At 46.9% G+C, this 21,592-nt stretch overlaps 1 protein-coding gene, 1 long non-coding RNA gene and 1 other non-coding gene across 13 annotated transcripts in view; all 3 read left to right on the top strand.

The window, feature by feature from the left end:
* The first annotated feature begins 2,656 nt into the window (after positions 1-2,656).
* Positions 2,657-14,176, top strand: LOC128840946 (uncharacterized). Of its 11 annotated transcripts, XR_008445742.1 has the most exons (7): positions 2,660-3,193; positions 4,059-4,141; positions 5,689-5,747; positions 7,664-7,727; positions 8,502-8,618; positions 11,224-12,259; positions 13,584-14,176. It is a non-coding gene; the product is annotated as an uncharacterized LOC128840946 (long non-coding RNA). The 11 variants fall into 11 exon arrangements; XR_008445741.1 differs by having other exon boundaries at positions 2,657-2,717; positions 3,001-3,193; positions 5,689-8,618; XR_008445744.1 differs by lacking the exon at positions 7,664-7,727.
* On the top strand, positions 8,195-8,337 carry LOC128841384 (small nucleolar RNA SNORA12). The gene has a single exon (XR_008445825.1). It is a non-coding gene; the product is annotated as a small nucleolar RNA SNORA12 (small nucleolar RNA).
* A 6,549-nt stretch (positions 14,177-20,725) lies between the features above and the next one.
* CHUK (component of inhibitor of nuclear factor kappa B kinase complex) overlaps positions 20,726-21,592 on the top strand; it is an 81,340-nt gene continuing 80,473 nt past the window's right edge. Inside the window, exon 1 of the mRNA XM_054034253.1 lies at positions 20,726-20,905. Coding sequence (XP_053890228.1) covers positions 20,783-20,905 — 123 coding nt within the window. The 5' untranslated portion in view covers positions 20,726-20,782. The remainder of the gene's footprint in view (positions 20,906-21,592) is intronic.

Here is a 21,592-nt window from a genome sequence, read left to right as displayed (position 1 = left end):
GCTATAGGTTTTCACCTGGCTCTGCAGAAATTGTAATGTGGAGGTCTGTCCAATCCCACCTGCCTGCAAGGTATAAAGAGATCAGCCTGAGAAAACATAACTGCCTTATTGCTTGCTGGAAACCAATTAGCCATGGGTGCAGTGTTGGTTTCCTTTGGGACTAGTGTGCTTCTGGGTATTCTATTGCCCTATTTCTCTGATTTTGGGGGTTCAGGGTGATGGGAGGGATCAGGGGATTTTAGAGGACCTTAGCTTGCAGGTCTGTGGCCAGAGAATCATAGAATCATAGGACTGGGTAGGACCTTGAGAGATCATCTAGTCCAGTCCCCTGCACTCCTGGCAGGACTAAGTATTATCTAGACCATCCCTAACAGGGGTTTGTCTAACCTGCCCTTAAAAATCTCCAATGATGGAGGTTCCACAACCTCCCTTGGCAATTTATTCCAGTGCTTAACCACCCTGACAGGAAGTTTTTCCTAATGTCCAACCTTAACCTCCATTGCTGCAATTTAAGCCCATTGCTTCTTGTCCTATCCTCAGAGGTTAAGAAAAACAACTTTTCTCTCTCCTCCTTGTAATAGCCTTTTACGTACTTGAAAACTGTTATCATGTCCCCCCCTTAGTCTTCTCTTTTCCAGACTAAACAAACCCAATTTTTTCAACTTTCCCTCATAGGTCATATTTTCTAGACCTTTAATCATTTTTGTGGCTCTTCTCTGGATTCTCTCCAGTTTGTCCACATCCTTCCTGAAATGTGGCGCCCAGAGCTAGACACAATATTCCAGTTGAGGCCTAATCAGGCCGGAGTAGAGCGGAAGAGTTACTTCTCATGTCTTGCTTACAACACTCCTGCTAATACATCCTGGAATGATGTTTGCTTTTTTTGCAACAGTGTTACACTTTTGACTCATATTTAACTTGTGGCCCACTATGACCCCCAGATCCCTTTTCACAGTACTCCTTCCTCAACATACCAGAAATAGTCCATTTTCCATGTGGGCCATTGGTAAGCCTTCCAAACCTTCAGCAAGGAGTGGGGCCCCAAGGCCAAAAGTTCTGTTTGCCAAATCTAAAAGATGACCCTGAGTCTACTTAAACCCAGCCTTTTTTACCAAATGTCTTGTTTTGTCTCCCTGCCTCCTGAAAACAGGAAAAACCTTCCTGCTGCCTATTATCCAAGAGGTCAAGCTTCAAAGCCAACCTTGGGGTTTTGCATTAATTGCACCCATGTGATACAAAGAGCTATGTATCGGGGGTAGCAGTGTTAGTCTGTATCCACAAAAACAACAAGGAGTCTGGTGGCACCTTAAAGACTAACAGATTTATTTGGGCATAAGCTTTCGTGGGTAAAAAACCTCACTTCTTCAGATGCAACTGAAGAAGTGAGGTTTTTTACCCACAAAAGCTTATGCCCAAATAAAAGAGCTATGGATATTCCACAGCTCATACTGTCTGGCCTATCATCGTAGAATGGCTTTTTGATTTTTTCCCCATGCTTTCAATGTAAAATACAATCTAGTCCCCAGAGATACTGTATGTGGCTGCAGTATCTGTCTAGGGTTGCCAGGTATCCGGCTTTCGACTGGAATGCCCCATCGAAAAGGAACCCTGGCAGCTCTGCTGACTGGGCTGTTAAAAGTCCAGTGAGCAGCGCAGCGGAGGCCTGGGGCTAAGGCAGGCTCCCTGCCTGCCCTGGCTATGTGTTGCCCACGGAAGTGACCGCCAGGTCCCTGCAGTCCCTAGGCGCTGGGGTGGCCAGGGACTGGGAAGCTCTGCACACTGCCCCTGCCCCCAGCTCCAGCTCTGCAGCTCCCATTGTCTGGGAACCATGACCACTGGGAGCTGCAGGAGGTGGCGCCTGCAAAGACAGCGCGCACTGCGCAGCACCGCTTGGCCACCCAACCCTGCACCCCAACCTCCTGCCACAGCCCAGTGAAAGTGAGTGAGGGTAGGGAAGAGTGAGCAACGGAGGGAGAGGAGTGGAACGAGTGGGAGGCAAGTCTCGGAGAAGGGGCGAGGGAGGGCTGTTCGGTTTTGTGTGATTAGAAGTTGGAAACCCTATCTGTCACAGTATCAGGGTCACAGCTAGCTCTGGGGGAAACAGTGTCAGCGACACACACACACATACACACACTCATGAACAATTTGTGTCACGCTCCTATGGAGCAGTGAATTTAGTGCCAGAGGAATGGTGCGGTTGACATATATGGTGAGTGTGGCTGTAGGGAAGGGTTGGGCTAATGCACACTGTCAGAGAGGATGTTGATTCCAGAGGGTGTGGGGGGGAAGGTTTTAGTACAGTAATGCCTGAGGCAGGGGGTAGCCAATAGGCGGACCACAGGCCAAATCTGCACCTCCAGATGCTTTTAAAAGGACCTTGAAATCTTTTTATTTACTAATTATTATCAGATTTTTTTAAATTATTTTCTCTGGGGGCTGGACCTTGACCAAAAATAATTGACTGACTATCCCTGGCTAGCGGTGAGTGGGCTGGTGTTTTGGAGCTGGTTCCAGGGGGAAGGGTTTGGGTGTCGCACACAGCGATCAGGGCTGTGTGTTCTGGAGGGGAAGGGATCAGCTGACGCACACAGCCAGCCGGGCTATTGATTCAGGGGAAGGGTTTGAGTGATGCACAGGGTGATCAGGATTGTTGGTTCCGGGTGAGGGGGGCCGTGTTGGTGCTATACCATCGCGCTGCGCGCCGAGGGCCGGTTCTGGTATGTCCGCGCTAGGCCCCGGGCTACGGGCGGAGCCGGACTCGGCGGGGACCGGCCGGGCTCAGCAGTGGGCGGGGCTGCGGGTATTTCGGTCTGAGCGCCCGCTGCTTTCAGCCCTGCGCCGGGCGGCCCCCCGATCGAGCCGTTCCGACCCCCGCCAGGGCCGCGCTGCCAGCGCCGGGGGCTGCGGCCGGGGGCCGCGCTGGGCCGGTTGTGCTGGCTGCTCCCGAGCCGCGCGGTCCCGTCCTGATACGCTCTGGCGCTTTCCCCCGTTTTCTTGTAGCTACGATAGCCGGGCCGGCAGGGAGACTCTCCGTGCCGAAGGAGAGGTCTGCAGGAGGAAGTTGTTAGAAAACAGGCTTCATAATGGAAACTGTGTTGCAATTTCAACCTTGCTATAATTGCTGCCACCTAGGATAACTGGAAAAGTAATGACATCGTTCAAAAGTTGCCTAAGTATTTCCAATCTGATTTCGGTAAATAAAACGCTTTTGCGATGTTTTGTTTTTTAATACCTCTTAACAGAAAATTGCACTGTGCAGGCGCAGTATAACAACTTTTTAAGGTGGTTTTAATCACCATTTAATCACCATTAAGCCTTAAGGTGTGTAAGGACTGAGCTAACGGGCTCCATATCTTGTAGCCCAAATGGAGGGGCCTCCAGTGGCATCAAACGCTTTTTCTGTTTATTTAAAACCAAAAATGTTTCAGAAAAAAATGTAAAGAGAACATTAATTTTCTATGGTTTAAACACCTAAAATTCAAGATAGGCTAGTTATCTAGGCTCCTCATGCAATCCTAACTCTGCCCCTTGTGTGTGTGCGTTTCAATATAAGTTTTAATTACATGATATTATGTAATAAAGTTGACATGGTTGTAGAAAAAATGTGTCTGTTTTGGGGAGATGTGCATTAAATGAGGCAGCACTTGTTTTTTCTTGATCCTCAGAGGTTTCAGGCAGTCTGTCTCCTGGTGACTCTTAGGACTCCTGTTCTGGAAAAAGAAGAATAGGAGTACTTGTGGCACCTTAGAGACCTAATAAATTTGTTAGTCTCTAAGGTGCCACAAGTACTCCTATTCTTCTTTTTGCGGATACAGACTAACACGGCTGTTACTCTGAAACCTGTTCTGGAAAGTGCATCTGTTTGTGTTAATCAGCTTTTAGACAGTAGTGATATTTTGGGCAGGATTTTCCTCAGCCACTTGGGTGAATTGAGTGTGTGAATCCTTGGTTGTAAGCAAGATGGGGGTCACCATTTTTAATATCAATTCAAAAATTATAGATACACAAACTCATTATGGGGTCATCTTGTCCTTATTTCTACTTTATTTCTCTCCTAGACTGGCCTTTGGGGGTGTTGAAGAAAAAATTAATGTTGATCAACATAGTGTAAGCTGTTCAGAAGAAAAGTGGAGAATTTGATGTAAGTTTTATATTTCTGCTTCTGCATCATGATCTATGAGATTAGAAGTGTGTGAGTGTATAATGTCTCTCATTGGCAAGGGGGAGGGATAGCTCAGTGGTTTGAGCATTGGCCTGCTAAACCCAGGGTTGTGAGTTCAGTCCTTGAGGGGGGCCACTTAGGGATCCAGGGCAAAATCCATACTTGGTTCTGTTAGTGAAGGCAGGGGGGGCTGGACTCAATGACCTTTCAGGGTTCTTTCTAGTTCTATGAGATAGGTATATCTCCATATATTATTATTATTAAAACATTCCTGGTCTACAGTGTTAAATTAAGCCAAATGCTTATTTTGTTAGACTTCTCTAAATATAATGTGAATTAGAAGCACAATGCTTAACATGTGCATAGTGCTTTCCATCTTTAAAACATTGAACAAATATTAAGGCTCACACCCTCTTTAAAGTTGGTACTGCAGATATGACTTATCCTCATATTTGCAGGTGGGAAACTGAAGCAAAGAGATGCAGTGACTTGCTCAAGGTCACTCACTGAGAGTATTTTTAAACTATGGAGACTGCATGGACGTAGCTGTGGCGCTGTAGCTATGCTGGCATAATCCCATAGCATAGACGCAGCCTACACTGATGAAAGGGGTTTTTCTGTTGTCATAAGAATACCACCTCCCCAAGCGACAATATGTGCATCTTCACTGGGGTTTAGGTTGGCGTAGCTATGGCATTTAGGGGTGTGGATTTTTCACAGCCTTAATTTTAAGTGTAGACCTGGCCTTAGTTTGTGGCAGAGCCAGAAATAGAACCCAGGAGTTCTGGCCTTTGGCCCCCAGGCTCATTCTACATTAATCAAAATGTAGAACTTGGATTATTTTACCAAAATTGATTTTTGGTTTCTGAGTGACAATTCATACAAAGGTAACTATTTTTCATAAAACCCAGCCATTTGTGAGTTCTTGAGTCTCTGAGTTAAAGTGGGTGAAAGGAAGGGTGTCTTTATTTGTAAACATTTTGTAAGTTATATTTGTTTTTTAAAAGTGAGTTAAATGATAAATGTTACTTGTCACTTCATTTACAACCCCAAGCACTTAAGAATGAAGAAATTAATAGCTGCAAAATATTGTAAATTTTGCTCCTACACATATGATAAAATAAATATTATTTTCAAATACAAAGAAATGCATGTTTCATTATAACACATCAACTTGAAGTCTGGCTTGTTTGATTAATATTTAAAAATATTTTGATACGTACTTTCTTCAGATTCCATTAAATGAGAAAACTTGTTTTCTTTATCAATTGCCATCAGTATTTTTGGGTGAAGTGTTTCTAATTTTTGTTTCATGAGAATGATGTGTATGTAGCTTAATAGGAAAAGTGTGTTCTGTGTTTGTACAGGGCCTAGTCCAATAAGGCCCTGGTCCATGACAGGGGCTCCTAGGTGCTACAGAATTACAAATAAGTAATAAAACAGTATTGACTTGCAGTAAAAGTAAGAATGCATGTGGACTTGCATTTGAGACTGATTAATGTGTTACTGATGCCTTTCTTTTTCAGACATGTTTATATTTTGAGACTCGTGATGAAAGAATATTGATTATTGCATTGGAGCCAAGGTAGTTGTGATATGTCAAAATAGATATTTATCATATTTAATAAACACGTTACACTCAAGTGGTCAGCATAAGATTGGATAATCTCTAGACTAGTAAATATTGTTTTGAAGGGCTTTGGTGTAGTAAGTGATGTAACAGGTGTGTACAGTGTTGTCACGTTGTACCTTTTACTGTGTTTTGTTTTTGTTTTTAAATGAGATGTTATGTTTTTGCATCTCTTGGGGTGCGTTTTAATATCTTCCAGTTTTTTTATTTTTCTTGTAGTAAATGAACATAATTTTTAAATAAATGGGAAGGAGAAACATGGGACTCAGTGGTCTTTTTTCCTAGTCCTGAAAGATGCTGTGAAAAAAGGGAACCAAACACCTTCACCATCTCATGACTGTCTTGAGCAACTGCAATATAAACTTGAGGTTCTTGCTATTTTTCTTTCTTAGTGCATCGATTTTCACGCCATCTTATTCCTCCCTTCCATCTCTCTCTTTCTTTAATGTCTTAATCTGCCAGGACAAATCTACCTTTCCAACACTCTACAATGTCCCTGTTGTGAGGTGGGGAAATCCTCCTCCCTTTGAATCATTGGTTGCTAGATGTCAATGATTAGGCTTTCCATTATCTTCTCGGAATTTCCATTGATATGGATCAGCTTTGGCCAGTCTTCTTAATGACCCGCTCAGACAGCAAAGTGACACACAAGCCTTGATGTCTCTTAATCTGTCCTGAGAGCAAACTGAGGGCTGGTCTACACTGGCAATTAACAGTGCTGCAACTGTCTCACTCAGGGGTGTGAAAAAACATCCCCCTGCCCCAGTGTAAACAGTGCCCCAGTGCTGGGAGCTACGCCCCTCCTCGTTGAGGTGGGTTTTTTTTAGAGCTCTGGGAGAGCTCTCCCAGCACTGCGCTGCGACCACACAAGGCATGTTAAAGCACTGCCAGTGTAGACTAGCCCTTAATTCCTCCCCTGCCCCCCCACTGGGTATGTGGAAAGTATGTGGGGAAAATGAGGCACATATAGGATTAACAGAAATATTACAGAAAATTACCACTTTTCTCACAAGGCTTTGAGACTCTCAGTCCTGAGCTAGGAACCTGTTGAGTGGAACCTACTGGCTTTCAACAAAATTTCAACTGAAATCATGGGTTTCAGAGTAGCAGCCGTGTTAGTCTGTATCCGCAAAAAGAACAGGAGAAGTGGGCTGTAGTCTACGAAAGCTTATGCTCTAATAAATTTGTTAGTCTCTAAGGTGCCACAAGTACTCCTGTTCTTTTAACTGAAATCATGAGAATCATATGCATTTCTTAAGGATTAAACTTTGTAGTTTATAGTCTGGAGTGGTCTCTTGTGTTTTTTTGTTTTGTTTTTATTTTTAATAACTTTCTATCTAGATAGAGACCCTTGTGTAGGAGCACCTCACCCTGATTCAGTGACCTACTGTGAGTTAAACAGTGTTGGTAGGAGTCTGTTCCACTTGCCTAAAACTACTGCTGCTGTGGAATATAATCCAAATTTTGAGCTGAATATGAATTATCATAGGATCAAATTAATTCATTGTTTACTTTATATCCAACCATAAATTCCCAAGTGGATTTTCTTTCAGTCTGCATCCTATCCATAAATCCCATTCATTGCCACACTGGCTGAAGCCCAACTCACCTGCATTCAAAGTAATTTTTTGCAGTTCCTTACCCTTTTCTAAGTCAGCTGAAAATTGTCAGACTGCTACAAAATCTCCTCTCAGGTAGGGCATAGGAGGTTTTGTGGCTTTTGTATTTTGAATCTTGCAACGGTGGGCCTGGTTAGCCATGAAAGTCACTCAATGTATTTTGTGTTCAGGAGGGAATTATAATGGCAAGGTCTGAGTTATCAGCTATTCACAGCAAACTTATATATTTTGTGACCTCTTGTTATGTTTTAGTGCTGTCTTGCCCTGGCTAAGGGTGTCTTATCAACGGATCATGTCCTGATTTTGCCGGTTGCAGGTAGGGTTATAGCACAGCAGTGTAAGAATACAACCTCAACTGCTTTGAAAGGGGACAGGTCACATTTAAACCTAAGCATAGGCAAACTCCCCTCTTCTCTTTTTTTCCTCCTTGGCATCCCACATGGTAGATAAAAATTCCGTGAGCAGTAGATGGGGAACAGGACAAAAGTAAAACCCCTGTGACCACTTAAATGGCCACTTGAACATGCTAATTTTTCCTGTTACAGCAAGTGCACAGAGCTGAGTTTGTTGAAGGACAATGACAATAGACAAGAACATTTATTGTCTTCAACTGATAAAGACCAGAGGAGCTTCATATAATTCAGGAGGCTTTCCTCTCTATTTGGGGTACTGAGATATACAGCACATACTTTTAAGCTTTTCTGCCTGACCAAATCTTTGGTCAGTGTTCACAAACATGGATAGTCAGTGACCAGTTTCTGCTGAACTGATTATGGAAGGGTGCATTGTGGTGGTTTTCTGCCTGGCGGATCTGTGACAGTGTCAGAGCGGCCTCAACCTACCACAAAGAGTATAAAGGAGGAGGACAGTCATGAAAACTTTTCCAGAACTTTTCGTTTTCAGTTATTCTTCCAGCTCCTACAAGGCAGACCTGCCTCATAAGTTTAAGTCTGTAGAGACAGTTGATCATCTGTCTCACATGATGACAAACAGTACTGAGGGGTGTGCAAACCTCCATGATGGATTTATTGCCTTATCTAGAAGAATAGTATGCTTTGTGTCTTTTTCTTATTGTGTCCTCCATCTCCAGGTGATTCCTGTACCTCTCACTGTTGTGCTACTGAAGACATTAGAGTCCTCTATTGTACAAGTGCAAAAACAACAGATCGAATTACTAGAAATCCCAGAGCACTCCGATATCACGCAAGTATGAAACAAGATTTTCACTTCTCATTTATTTAACCTTAATCCATTCTGGTTTGTCATTTCATCAAAAAGTATCCTTACATGACCAGCATTCAGCTGTAGGCAGTTGTTGTAATAGACGATACTGTAGGCCTGATTTTTCAGAGATGCTGAGTACTTACTCATCCAGGTGAAGACATTGTGAGCTGCAAGTGCACTGCATCTTTGAACATTAAGCCCTGTATCAATAATTGCTGTAGGTAGATGTTTTGATGTAGCATTTAATGAAACGTTGCTTGTATGACCTCCTATTCCTTTTATTTGAATAAAATCCCAGAGATTCCCATAGGTAGGTGCAGTTTTCTCAGCGGTTTTCTTAACGATTTAATTTATAAAAACACCCTTTATGTTTTGTAGATTAGTCATCTTTCTGTAAATAAAGCTCAGAAGCCTGGGGAAGTCAGAAATGTCTGAGGTGAGGGGATATAAGAAATAAGTCTTCGTCTGGTGTGCCAGTCATGTGCACAAAGTCAGCTGAATTTGTTGCTGGAAGAGCAGGTGCAGCTCCATTTGCTCCAGTGGACTCGTACTAGTTTATGCCAGCAGACAGGCTTTTTGGTGCACTTGCCTGGATAGAGTTTAGAAAGCTCTTGCCCTTGTTGTTTGATCAATAAGTAATAACTAACTGTAGTGAAGCTTGCTGTGTCCTTTAAACCCGTTACTCCTTGGAAATCTGCAGCAGAAGTAGGCACAAGCCAAAAATTAGGTCCCTGCTTTTTCTTTTAATTTGGACACACACTGGTTTACCTTCATGCAAGCTGCCTGGTCAGCACTACACAGAAAAGCCTGACTTCAAGCAAGGCTGAGGCTTTCATCAGTCTGGCTCAGAGAAAGCTCCTGTGAGGAAATGGGAACAAAAATATTTAACTTCGTAAAGGAGCTAGATGCCATGAATAAAACCAGACTTGCTTTGCACAGTGAGTATTAACACTTCTTCAGTACAGGAAGGGCCAGATCTTACCTCATGATCCTGAGGAGTTGACTGGATAGCTTCTGGGCAATGGCACAGATGTGTTTGTAAAATGCAAAAGTTTAATAATACCCTCTGTGCATTGGGAAGTATAAGGGCTTGATTTTCAGCAGGCTTGGATGTGCAAATAATGTTTATATGTTGAAACCAAACTAAAATAATAATTAAAGATGCTTCATGCTGGGATGTGTAAAACTCCACTAAACTGAGACAAAAACAGCATTAGCCAGACCAACTGCCTTGCTGTGTACAAAACCAGACATCAGCATGAAATGAACTCCTCTGTCCTTGGATCCTGCAGAACCCCTAACACTACAACTGCTTTACAAACTCAGCATTCTCCAAATGCTTTTCACCATGTACTAATGGTGAGCATATTCAGTCAGTTTCAGTCGAGGGAATGAATTTCTAAGTTGAGAGCCCTGTTCTACCAGCAGCATCCTCTCTGGTAAACCAAGGAGGCTGTACTTTGAGCACGTTCATTGATCTTGTGTCAGCAGCTCACAAGGGCAAAGGCATCGCAGGCAGGCAGGCAAGCAAGCCTTAGGCCATCTAGAGCTTTATAGGCCAAAACAGACACCTGAAACTCCACCCAGCCACCAATAAGCAGCTGGTGCAGATCACAGAACACTGGTGGAAGGAGCTCCTGGCAAGTTACCCTATTTATTCTTCAGCAACTTTAGTTTCCAAATGGATTTAAGGTACTATAGCCCCATGTTGCACTAGTGAATGATGAAGGTCTGCATGACAGAGGCCACCCAAATTGGGTTTGACACACATAGTAGGCTAGCTGCCTATCTTGCTGTGTGCATGCAGAAAGTGGGGGTGTGCATGCAATATATTCATGTTCATATGTGCCTAGGAATGTACTGAAAAACAGGACCAGTGAGTTGGTAACAAATTTCAGACATGCACAGTTTTCCCTGTGGTGTTTTATAAATTCATCATCACCATCATCAAATGTGCACAATATACTGAGGGCCATTGCACAGCTGGAGTGACCATAGAATCCTAGAACTGGAAGGGGCCTTGAGAGGTCATGTAGTCCAATCCCTGCACTCAAGGCAGGACTAAGTATTATCTAGACCATCCCTGACAGGTGTTTGTCCAACCTGCTCTTAAAAATCCCCAAGGATGGAGATACCACAACCTCTCTAGGCAATTTATTCCATGCTTAATCACTCTGACAGTTAGGAAGTTTTGGATGATGGCATCATACCAGACATTGTAGAGTGAAGTTCCCAGATCTCGCTCAATTCTGAGAATCCACGAATCTCTGGGCTGTCCCGCAAGCAACGCCAGGTAGGGTCAAGTTACGTCAGTGGAGAGTTTGAGAGCACAATGACCTGGGATGTTTTTGGCCATCTTGGCAACATGGCCAAAGAGCAAACAATTGGAGGAAGGCCAAATCTTGCTCAAAGTTGAACCATTTTATGCCCAGCATTTGATGCTGACAGCACATATAGAATGTCTCTAGCTGCTCCAAGTCTGCTTGTAGGAGGGTCCAGGTTTTTGACCCATATAGCAGTGCAGGCAGTACACAGGTTTGATAGATCCTGAACTTTGTCTTAATGCAGAAATATTTTTGCATCCATAGGTGAGACATAGACTTCATTCAAGAGGCAATGAGACCTATTCTTCAGTGGATATCCAGTTTGCTGCAACTGTTTGAACTCGTCCCCACCTACACCAGGGGTTCTGGTGTCCCAGCTCTGAGGCCTGGTCTACACTACAGAGTTTTTGTTTGCAAGGCAGCTTACGTTGACCTAATTCTGTAAGCGTCTACACTAAAATGTTGCTCCTGCCGATGTAACTCGCCCTCTCCACCGACTTAGTAACTCCACCTCCACGAGAGGCGTGGTGCTTAGGTCAACATAGTTTGGTTGACACAATATCAGTGACACTGCATTACTTATGTCTACTTTAGTGGCTTCCAGGAGGTGTCCCACGATGCCCCAGCATAACTGCTCTGGTCACCTATTAGAACTCCGCTGCCTGGCAGTCAGGTATGCATGTACATGTCCCTCCCCCTTTAAAGCCCCGCCAATTTTAAATTCTATTTCATGTTTGGTTGGTATAGACAGCTCACATAGCAACTGTCCAGCTGACCATGCTGGCGCCACGCAGCAAAGGTGCTCTTGCCAGGAGTACACAGCAGGTGGTGGATCTCCATGGTCTGTGGGGAGAAGAGGCTGTGCAGGCACAGGTCTGATCCATCTGTAGAAACATTGACATCTATGGCCAGATCGCTGGGGGCATGGCGGAGAAGGGCTACAACCGGCACATGCAGCAGTGCCGTGTAAAAATCAAGGAGTTGCTGCAGGTGTACCAGAAGGTAAGGGAGGCAAACTGTCACTCTGGTGTGGAACTGCAGACAGGCTGGTTCTACACGGAGCTGCAAGCCTTCCTTGGGGGAAACCACCACCACGAGCCCCGTGGATATTTCAGGGGAGCTGGAAGCAGCGGCCCCTGCAGTGCACACTGAGGAGGAGATGATGCACGAGGAGGAGTAGTTTTGGAGGACAGGCAACTGGGGGAATGCTGTGGTGCAGTGAGCCAGGACCTCTTTCTGAACGCCGGAGAGTCCCTACTATCCAGCACCAGCGAGCCTGATGCAGGGGATGGAACCTCTAGTAAGTATGCTGTTTGTTTTGATTTTGCAGGGACACCTGTTCGTTTACTCTTTTTTTAATCTGGCAAGAAGAGATAGCAACTCTACCTCTACTGGTTATTTCACGGTCTGCCTCTCATTCCCCTAGGCAGAGGGGGCCCTGTGGAACAGTTTGTTTTTGTGCATTGGGATGTCCCGGGAATCCTCCATAGAGATCTCAAGAAAACTTTCCTGGAGGAAGTCTGCAGTCCTCTGCTGAAGGTTTCTGGGGAGGACAGCTTTATTTTTTCCACTGCAGTAGGACACTTTCTCACAGCAGTGAGCAATTACATCAGCAGGCACCAATGCAGCACACAGGCTAGCAGCATACGGATCCAGTCTCCAGCCAGACTCGTTCAGGAGCTGTTCTCTTTCAGCCTCTGTTACCCTTGGGAGTGAGATATCAGCTAAAATTACCACCGCCTGTGGAAAACAGTGCCAGTATTCCATTCAGTTGCCCTATCGACATATACTGATGCCCATGTGCTCACCCCTATTATTGTCCAAAATCGCCCACTTATTCCCCCGGGGCATAATCATCATGGCTAAGGCTATGTTTTAGTCACGGGTATTTTTAGTAAAAGTCATGGACAGGTCACAGGCCATAAACAAAAATTCACGGCCTGTGACCTGTCCATGACTTTTACTAAAAATACCCGCCCTGACTAAAACTTGGGTGGGTGGCCATGGGTGCTCTGGGAGGGGCGGTCCAGGGGCGCTGCTGGAAGTGGCCTGGGACCCGTGCTTGGGGGTGGGTGGGTTGGCGGGGCTGGGAGGGGCTTCCTACCTTGCTTCGTGTCCCTGCAGCTCCTCGGTGGTGGAGGCAGGGGCCCCTCTGCTCCCACCACAAGCACCGGCTGCCGCAGCCCCCATTGGTGGGGAACCACAGCCAATGGGAGCTGTGGGGGTGGGGCCTGCAGGCAGCATGTGGTGTGGATCACCCTGCCCCTCCGCTGCCTAGGAGGTGCAAGGGGACCATGTCAGTGGGAGCCAGGGAGCCTCCCACCCCAAGGTAAGTGCCCCTCCCCCCACCCCTAGCCCTGAGCCCCCTCCCACACACCCAAACTGCTGCTGTTGGCCCAGGGGCTGCCCAGCTTGGGCAGTCCCTGAGCCAGCACCAGCCGCTGCAGAAGTCATGGAGGTCATGGAATCCGTGACCTTTATGACGGACTCGCAGCCTTAATCATGGCTGGGACTGCTGCCGTGCTCTATGAATCCCAAAAGAGCATGTAGTGCTTGTAACTTATGTGGATCAAGGGGAGTGAAAACACTCACAATAGTACCTCTATGCATTGTGCTTTTTGCAGCTGGAAATGTGGCCTTGAGGTTCTCTCCATCCACACCACTGGAGTGGCTCAGATGATGAGAAGAAAGGGGATGAGGGACATGTTCCACGAGATCCTGCAAGCCTCTGGTGTTGCACATACCGAGCAGAGGGCTTGGAGGAGCACCCTTGTGGACAGAATGGAAAGGGATAGTGCAGAGAGGAGGAAAAGGACAGACACATGCAGCAAGTCATGTTAGCGCTTCTCAAGCGCCAGATGGACATGCTGGAGATTCTTATAGACCTGTAGGTCCAAGTAATCCTTGCTTGCCTCCAGCTGCAGTCTATCAATAACTGCATTCTGGGACCTCCCTATGCTCCCTGCCCCTACATTCCACATATGTTTCATGGCCACTGCATTACCCCTACCACTCCACCCCGAGGGAGAGTACACACAATCAGAGCTGCACGTACACTGACCTATGAGAGAGACGGTTGGTGTATTTGTGTTTGAAATGAGAATGACTGTTCTTTCCCCATCAAAGGTTCTTTTCCCTATATTTATATAGTTTCATTCAGTTACAGTTATTTTTGTTTGCATGAGTTTGGAATAAAAGTCTATTTATGGAAACTTAATTAATCTTTAATAGTTCACAACATGTGGTAGCTGGGGCTGACATCCTTCAAAGATAATAGCAATAGGTGCACTTGCAATGTGTTATTACCACACACACAGCACTCATAAGGTTCAGACCGGAATGCTAGAAAACAATGCCAAGCAGAGAGCACTACAAGAACACTCATTACTGTGCCTCACTTTTGAAATGGTCTTTCAAAGCCTCTCTGAGCTGTAAAGCTCCCTGTTGAGCTCTTCTTATAGCTCTGGTATCTGGCTGCTCAAAATCAGCAGCCAGATGTTCCACCTCCGTATTCCACCTTGGCAGAAGCTTTCCCCTTTTGCTTCACAAATATTATGAAGCGCGCAGCAGGCAGCTATAATCCTGGGGATATTTTTTTTTTCATGGAAGTCCAATCCCGTGAGTGGACAGCGACGATTCAAACAGCCAAAAGCACCTTCAACAGTCCTGCACCTGCTGAGCCTGTAGTTAAAGCGCTCCTTGGTGCTGTCAAGGTAGCCGGTGTAAGGTTTCATGAGCGATGGGAGTAACGGGTAGGCTGGGTCTCCAAGGATCACTATTGGCATTTCCATATCCTCAATGGTAATCCTCCGGTCTAGAAAGGAAGTCCCTGCTTGCATCTTTCTGAACATCTTTCTGTGTCTTTAAAGATGCGCAGGCATGCACCTTCCCTGATCAGCCCAGGTTGATGTCAGTAAAACATCCCTGGTGATCCACCAGTGCTTGCAATACCATAGAAAAGTAGTCCATTCTGTTGATGTACTCCTTGGCAAGGTGGTCTGGTGCCAAAATAGGGAGATGTGTGCCAGCTATTGCCCCCATTGGAATTTAGAAACCCCACTGCTGCAAAACATTCAAAAGGTCCTGCATGTTGCCAAGGGGACACAATTAACGGCCTTGCACACTTGCATCACAGCAACCCCCCGATAGATTTCCCAACTCCAAATTAATTCCTGACTGATTGGTAGCAATCTGGCATGGCCAGCTTTCACACAGTGATTGCCACTCGCTTCTCCAGCATGAGTGTAGCTCTCATTTTCATGTTGCTGCACTGGAGGGCTGGGGCGAGCTTCATGCACCATTCCATTAATGTGGCCTTGTGCAGCCAAAAGTTCTGCAGCAATTGCTCGTCATCCCAAACCTGCATAATGATGCGATTGTGACAGAATCCAGAGGTCCGGTGCTCTCGCACGGCTGTGGAACAGCCCCTAGGAGGACCCCTTCAGTATGTTACCCCGTGTGATGGGGCAGAGCGGCCCCGTACTGATACCGTGGGAGTTAACCCTTCCGTCCTTGCAGAGGAAGCCACGTCCTGGAAGCTCTGCTGGGCATGCTCCAACTGGAGATCAGGTATAAAAGCCTGCAGATCAGTTCAGTCTGGGCTGACCACTGGAGGAGAAGGACACACGCTGCTAGTTCCTGAAGAGAGAGAGCCTGCGTGCCAGGATCCAGCCAAGCTGAGGCACTACCTGAGACCCCAACAGGGGACGTCACGGGAGAAACAGACCGGAGGACTCCCCACCCCAGATGAACTGGTATTCATGGTAGGAAGTGACCCAGGGGAACTCTAGAGACAAACAGCGTTACAGCTGTGGTGACACTTGGCGTGTTGCAGCCGGATCTTCGCCAAGCGTGGGGCAAGGAGAGCTTGCCGCTACCTGGGTCGGGGCTTGGTGGAGAGGGCGGGCCTGAGTCCCCCCACCCCCTCACCGTGTGGGATCTTAGATAGACTGTGGCCGCGAGGCCGCGCTACCCCGCTCGTAAGGGGGTTAATATGGACTCCGGCCGCGAGGCCGCGCTACCCCGCTCGTAAGGGGGTTAATATGGACTCCGGCCGCGAGGCTGCTGTGCCAGACGGGTGATAGTAGAGAGGAAGGCCAAGAGGCAGTCACTGACCGCCCACAGAGGAGCGGATGTAATGACTCGGGAGTGGTGAGGCGCCAGCACCCCATCCTACCTCTGCCACAAAGGGAGCAATGCACCCTTAAATTCCTTAATCAGGAGTGACTCTCAGACAGTATTGTAAAAAGCAGAAGGATTTATTAGATGTCTGGAACACTGTGTAGAAAGTCTGTGGTGGGCAAGAGAACAGAAAGTTACAGCAAAGTCCATCTGGGTCAGTCCTGAGCCCCGAGCTCTCTCTGACCTCCCTTGAATGCCAGTCCAGAAGAAATGTGCTGCTTCTAAGCGCATTGTGTTCATAACGGTCAGCACAATACTGAAAAGCAGTGCAGGATCCATGCTTGTGTCAGAGATTGTGTATGTGCAGGTTTGTGGGGCTTTTGAAAAGATGTGTGAAACATAATGGGATGCAAATGATAATATGGGATGGAGAAAACTGCATCATGGGATGTTGAAACCATGTTCCTTGTCACCCCTGCATGACTTGTTTGCCCCCATGAGGCTTTGCAAACCCTTCCCAAAACACTCTGCACCAGATGGTGAGCTACCTATAGTGCACTGCTCTCTGCTTCGATGTAAGCGCTGCTAGTGAGGATGCGCACTGCCGACACAAGGAGTGTAGTGCGGATGTGGAAAAGTGATTTTAATTACTGTGGCAGCTATATGTTGACATAACTTTGGTTGACCTAATTTTGTAGTGTAGACATGCCTTGAGGTTTTTGAACCTTGGTCTTCTGCCGTGAGATGTTTTAATCCCATAGTGCTGGTGGCATCTTGAAAACTTTGAAGGGCACGGCTGAAAATCTCTGGCTTCTCCACAAACAAGGCAGCATCCTCAGCGTGAGTGGCAGGAATCGAAGGCTGGGGAAGGCTGAGCCTCCCAAACAGGCTTGCGTGACCCTGCTCACGCGCCGCTCAGCCCCTTCCTGTTTCCTGGCACTGTGCTGTGGGGGGTTCTTCCTGCTAGGACCCCAGGCTGGGGCTAATGGGGGCCGGCTTGCACTCCTGGGAGAGGAAAGGGGCAGGCGAGCGGCCTGCCCGGTGCTCTGGGGCTGAGGGGGCTATGCCGCCAGCCCTCCTGACTGGCACTCGGGAGGGGGTGGGGGATGCTCCAGGAATGCGGGGGACGCACCACCCGCCCAGCGCTCCAGGGCTGGGGGATGTGCCGCCTGCTCACCTGCCTGGTGCTCCGGGGCTGAGGGAGGGGGGTTGTGCCAACTGCCTGCTGCTCTGGGGCTGGCAGCCGCATGGGAGCTCTGGGCTTTGGCGGGAGGGTGGGGCCGGGGACTAACCTCCCCGAGCCCAGGGTTCAGAGGTGCTGACTTTCTAATTACCCTGGGGGTGCTTGACCTCTGCCCCAGCCCCCCCCCAGGCTCCGCCCTTGCTCTGTCCCCGTCCCTTCCCATCCCTGCTCTGCCTCTTCCCACCCCATTCTGCCCCCTCCCCTGAGCATGCCCCACTCCCGCTCCGCCACTTCCTGACCCCACTGGTTCCCCTTCTCTCCCCCAGCCTGCCAGTGCCTCCGGAGGAGGCGGAGGAGCTGATCGGTGGGCTGTTGGTGGGTGCTGAGCACCCACTATTTTTTTTCCGTGGGTGCTCTACGGTGCTATGCTGGGGTTCACCCACCGCCCATGATCCTGAGCATGCTAATAATTGGTAAACGTTTCTTGACCAACCTTGATTCTAATGTGTAGAATTGCCAAGTCCTTGTTTCCAGTCAACAGCTTGACAGAATAGTGCTTGGGTGGGAATATGTCTCCGGCCGCACCTCTGAGGTTGTGCAGAAAGAAATATGGTAAAAGCTATGAACCAACAGCTAGGCCCAAATTAGCCTAAGCAAATGCTGTTTTGCCCTGTGTTACTACCTTTGCTGTTACGAGTCAGGTGTATGGCCTTCTAGGGAAAAAGAACATGTGATACTATTACAGTACAGGTATTCCATTAATCTGGATGCATATAAACTAGACTTGTCATTTTAAGCTTGTGTCACAAACCAACACACAAATGTTTAAAGCTAAACCAATTATCACAGGTTTTTGATCAAAAACTTCAGTTAAGTCTCTTTCTAGCTGGGTGGCAGGCTGATGAAGACTTGCCCCCAATGTGTTTTGTAGGACTTCTGCTTTCCAGCCTAGTCACTATCTTCCTATTGTGTGCCTAAACAGTGTTATCTCATGAGTTAACAAAAGCCAAGAAACTTAGCTGTGCTTCTGCTCTTTAACACTTTTTCTACAATAACAAATTGAGTTAACCTAGAACTTAATTTGCTAGCTTTTTTGGTCAATTTCATGTTAGCCTCACAGAAACTTAAGGTTTGTATGTGTCATCTTGCTGTGCGTAGTGTGTCCCAGCAGTAGAAGACACGTGACCCCCATACTGGCAAAGTTAGGCTTTCTACCCACACTCTGCTGGTTGGCAGTTGCAACAGGATAACTTATCTTACAAGCTCTTTCTGGGTTTTTCAGTACTGTTTTATCTGAATTTTATATTTGAACATTTCATAGTGTGCATTTGAAAATCAGCTACTCTGACCACTTTCTGCTAGTGATCAGTAGTCACATTAGTTGTACTTTTCGCAGCTGGCTCAGAAATTCAGGTTTTTCCACTGTGTTAAATGCTGGCTAACAGTTCAGCATCACCTTTATTCCCACTCTTTTAGATTGCACAGCCAGGGACACCTTATTTTTATGTTGAACTGGATACTGGAGAGAAGCTGTTTCACTGTATTAAGAAAAATGTTCCCTTACACTTTGGAAGGTTTCTTTTTCCTCCTATTTAACTTTATCATGGTTAGCATAATAAAGTATACACTTGATATACCCATACAGAAGTTAAGAGGGGAGCTGGGCAACTTAGGGTGTTGGCCTAGAAAAATGAGCAATTACTAACTTAAAGTAAAAAGAAGAACAGGAGTATTAATTCTTTTGCGTAGAGACTGTGTATATATATCTCCTCATTATATGTTCCATTCTATATGCATCCGAAGAAGTGGGCTGTAGTCCACGAAAGCTTATGCTCTAATAAATTTGTTAGTCTCTAAGGTGCCACAAGTACTCCTGTTCTTCTTTTTGCGGATACAGACTAACACGGCTGTTACTCTGTAACTTAAAGTAATATTTTAGTGAAATAACATTAAGCTCTTAAGAGCTTATTTCATCTGTAGATCTCAGTCACTTACAAAACAGGAATAAGTATTTAAAGATGAGGAAACTGAGGGCCTGAAATGAAGTCACTTGGGCAAGGTCAGGCAGCAGCATGGTGGCAGAACAAAGAATAGAACATAAATGTCCTGACTCTAAGACCTAGTCTACACTAAGATACGCAACTTCAGCTACGAGAATAGCGTAGCTGAAGTCGACGTATCTTAGATTGACTTAGAATCACTTACTTCGCGTTCTCGCAGTGCGGGATCTATGGCCGCCGCTCCCCCGTCGACTTTGCTTCCGCCTCTCGCCGAGCTGGAGTTCAGCAGTCGATGGTAGAGCGATTGGGGATCGATTTATCGCGCCTACACTACATGCGATAAATCGATCCCCGATAGATCGATCACTACCCGCCAATCCGGCGGGTAGTGTAGACGTACGCTCAGTCTTGTGCTTTAACCAGAAGACCCTCCATTCTTTCTCTTCTCCGTTTGAGGAATGAGGCCTGGAGTTTTAAATTTGTTTGCAAAGATTCCATGTACTTCCAGTTAATTATGTGTTAGCTACATAGCCACCTTCAGATAATAAAATCATAGTACTTAAAATGAAGAGGTTAACATAGCGATGCAAAATCATGTATGTATGACATTCCGTATAAGGTAATGCTCTGTTTACATTGATTTTACGTTTTATTTTCTGTAGTAAAAGGCCTTTTAAAAATGAAAAGTGGGGGATGCATCTGAGTAGCCCTAATTCTACCTTAATGACATTTTTGGTTAGAAATTGTTTGTTTATAAGTAGGTTTTGCAGAATTTGATTTTGATTTGTTATAATTTTGACAGACATAGTTTATTCTTAAGCAGTTTTAGATGTTTATTTAAATTTTCAGTTGAAGGAAATTATGGGGGGGGGGTTGTCACAATTATTTAATGAGAAATTCAAAAAGTACTTTAACTTCTAAAATGCAAATTGTCAAATTCATACATCAAAATATACCAACTATCCTTAAATCAAGCAGTATTTTCTTACTTTGCCTATCATCTGTAATCTGCGATGATCAGTGCTAGAGATATTTTTCCATAGGTTTGTGTGCCTTTGGTGAACTTGACGTTCTCTGATAAAAATCAAATCCTGCCAACCCTACGCCCGAGTGTGACTTAGTGGATCTGCTCCCCCTTGAATGCAGTGGCAGTTTTGCTCCTGTTTTCAACATGAACAGGGCTTCTGCTTCCACGCAACACAGCCTGTGTGACGTCAGAGCTTAAATGCCAAATCTGTAACCTGCCCTGCCAAGGCCTCCCGGGAGCATTTCTGCGTCGCTGACGTGGTGTTTTGTCAGCCCGGGGCCCGGGCTGAACGGGGGCCCCGCCCCTCACAGCCGGGTGGGGTCGGGGCTGTGGGCTCCAGCACGCGCTGCGCCTCGGCCGTTAGCGTGGGGGCGGGGAGCAGCGACTGATGCTTATACCCGCCCCGAGTCTCGCGGGAAGTGACGTCAGCGAGATCGGAGGGAAGCGCTGGTTTCCGGGCTGGTGGGGGGTTGCTGCGGGTCCTGGGGTGGCATGGAGCGGCCCCCGGTGGGCGCGGCGCTGCGGGGACAGCCCGGAGGCAGCTGCGGCCCCTGGGAAATGCGGGAGCGGCTGGGAACTGGCGGCTTCGGCAACGTCTGTCTGTACCAGCATCAGGTGCGGGGGGGGGGCCTCCAATAGCCACCCTGGGTAACCGCCCTGCCCCCCGCGCGGGTGCCAACCGAAGCGCCGCTAGCTCCGCCCGATAATCCCCCTTGGCCCTAGTGTGACCCGCTGTGCCGATGTTAGAGGCTTTGTCGTAGAGAGGCAGCCTGTTGTCCCCGCCCCCCAGTTTTTCATAGTTGCTATCTGGTCACTCTCGTTGGTTCCCCCCGGGTAACCTGCTCCTTGGTACTAGTCCCCCCGCCAACCGAGTCCATAGCTAAACCCACCCAACCCCCAGTAACCCCTGCCAAGCCCTGTGCAGGTAACTTTTGCACCAACCACTGGGTAATCCCAATGGACCCCTCACCCCTAGGTAGCCCCTGCTGATCATTTCTTCTGTCTAATGCCCTCTCACCCCCCCTTCTGGGGTAACGCCTCCACCAAACCCACTGACCCCTGGATAACCCCCTCCCCACTGATAATTCCCTACTCCCATCAACCTAATTCTGGCAATTCAGTAACTCCAGGTTGTCCTCCCCACTGCTTTCCACAACTGTCTCCGATCTCAGTGACTCCTGACCGCACTGACCACCCCCAAATACCTAATAACCCTCCCATCCCAGCTCCCCATAGATGCTCCTGATAACCTAATGTACTGACCCCACCAGCACTAACAGCCCTCCATCCTGACGTACTCAT

This window comes from Malaclemys terrapin, chromosome 7, assembly GCF_027887155.1.
Source record: "Malaclemys terrapin pileata isolate rMalTer1 chromosome 7, rMalTer1.hap1, whole genome shotgun sequence".
Classification (NCBI taxonomy): Eukaryota; Metazoa; Chordata; order Testudines; family Emydidae; genus Malaclemys; species Malaclemys terrapin.
Note: the sequence above shows the minus strand (reverse complement) of the source record. Positions and strands in the feature narration are given on the sequence as shown.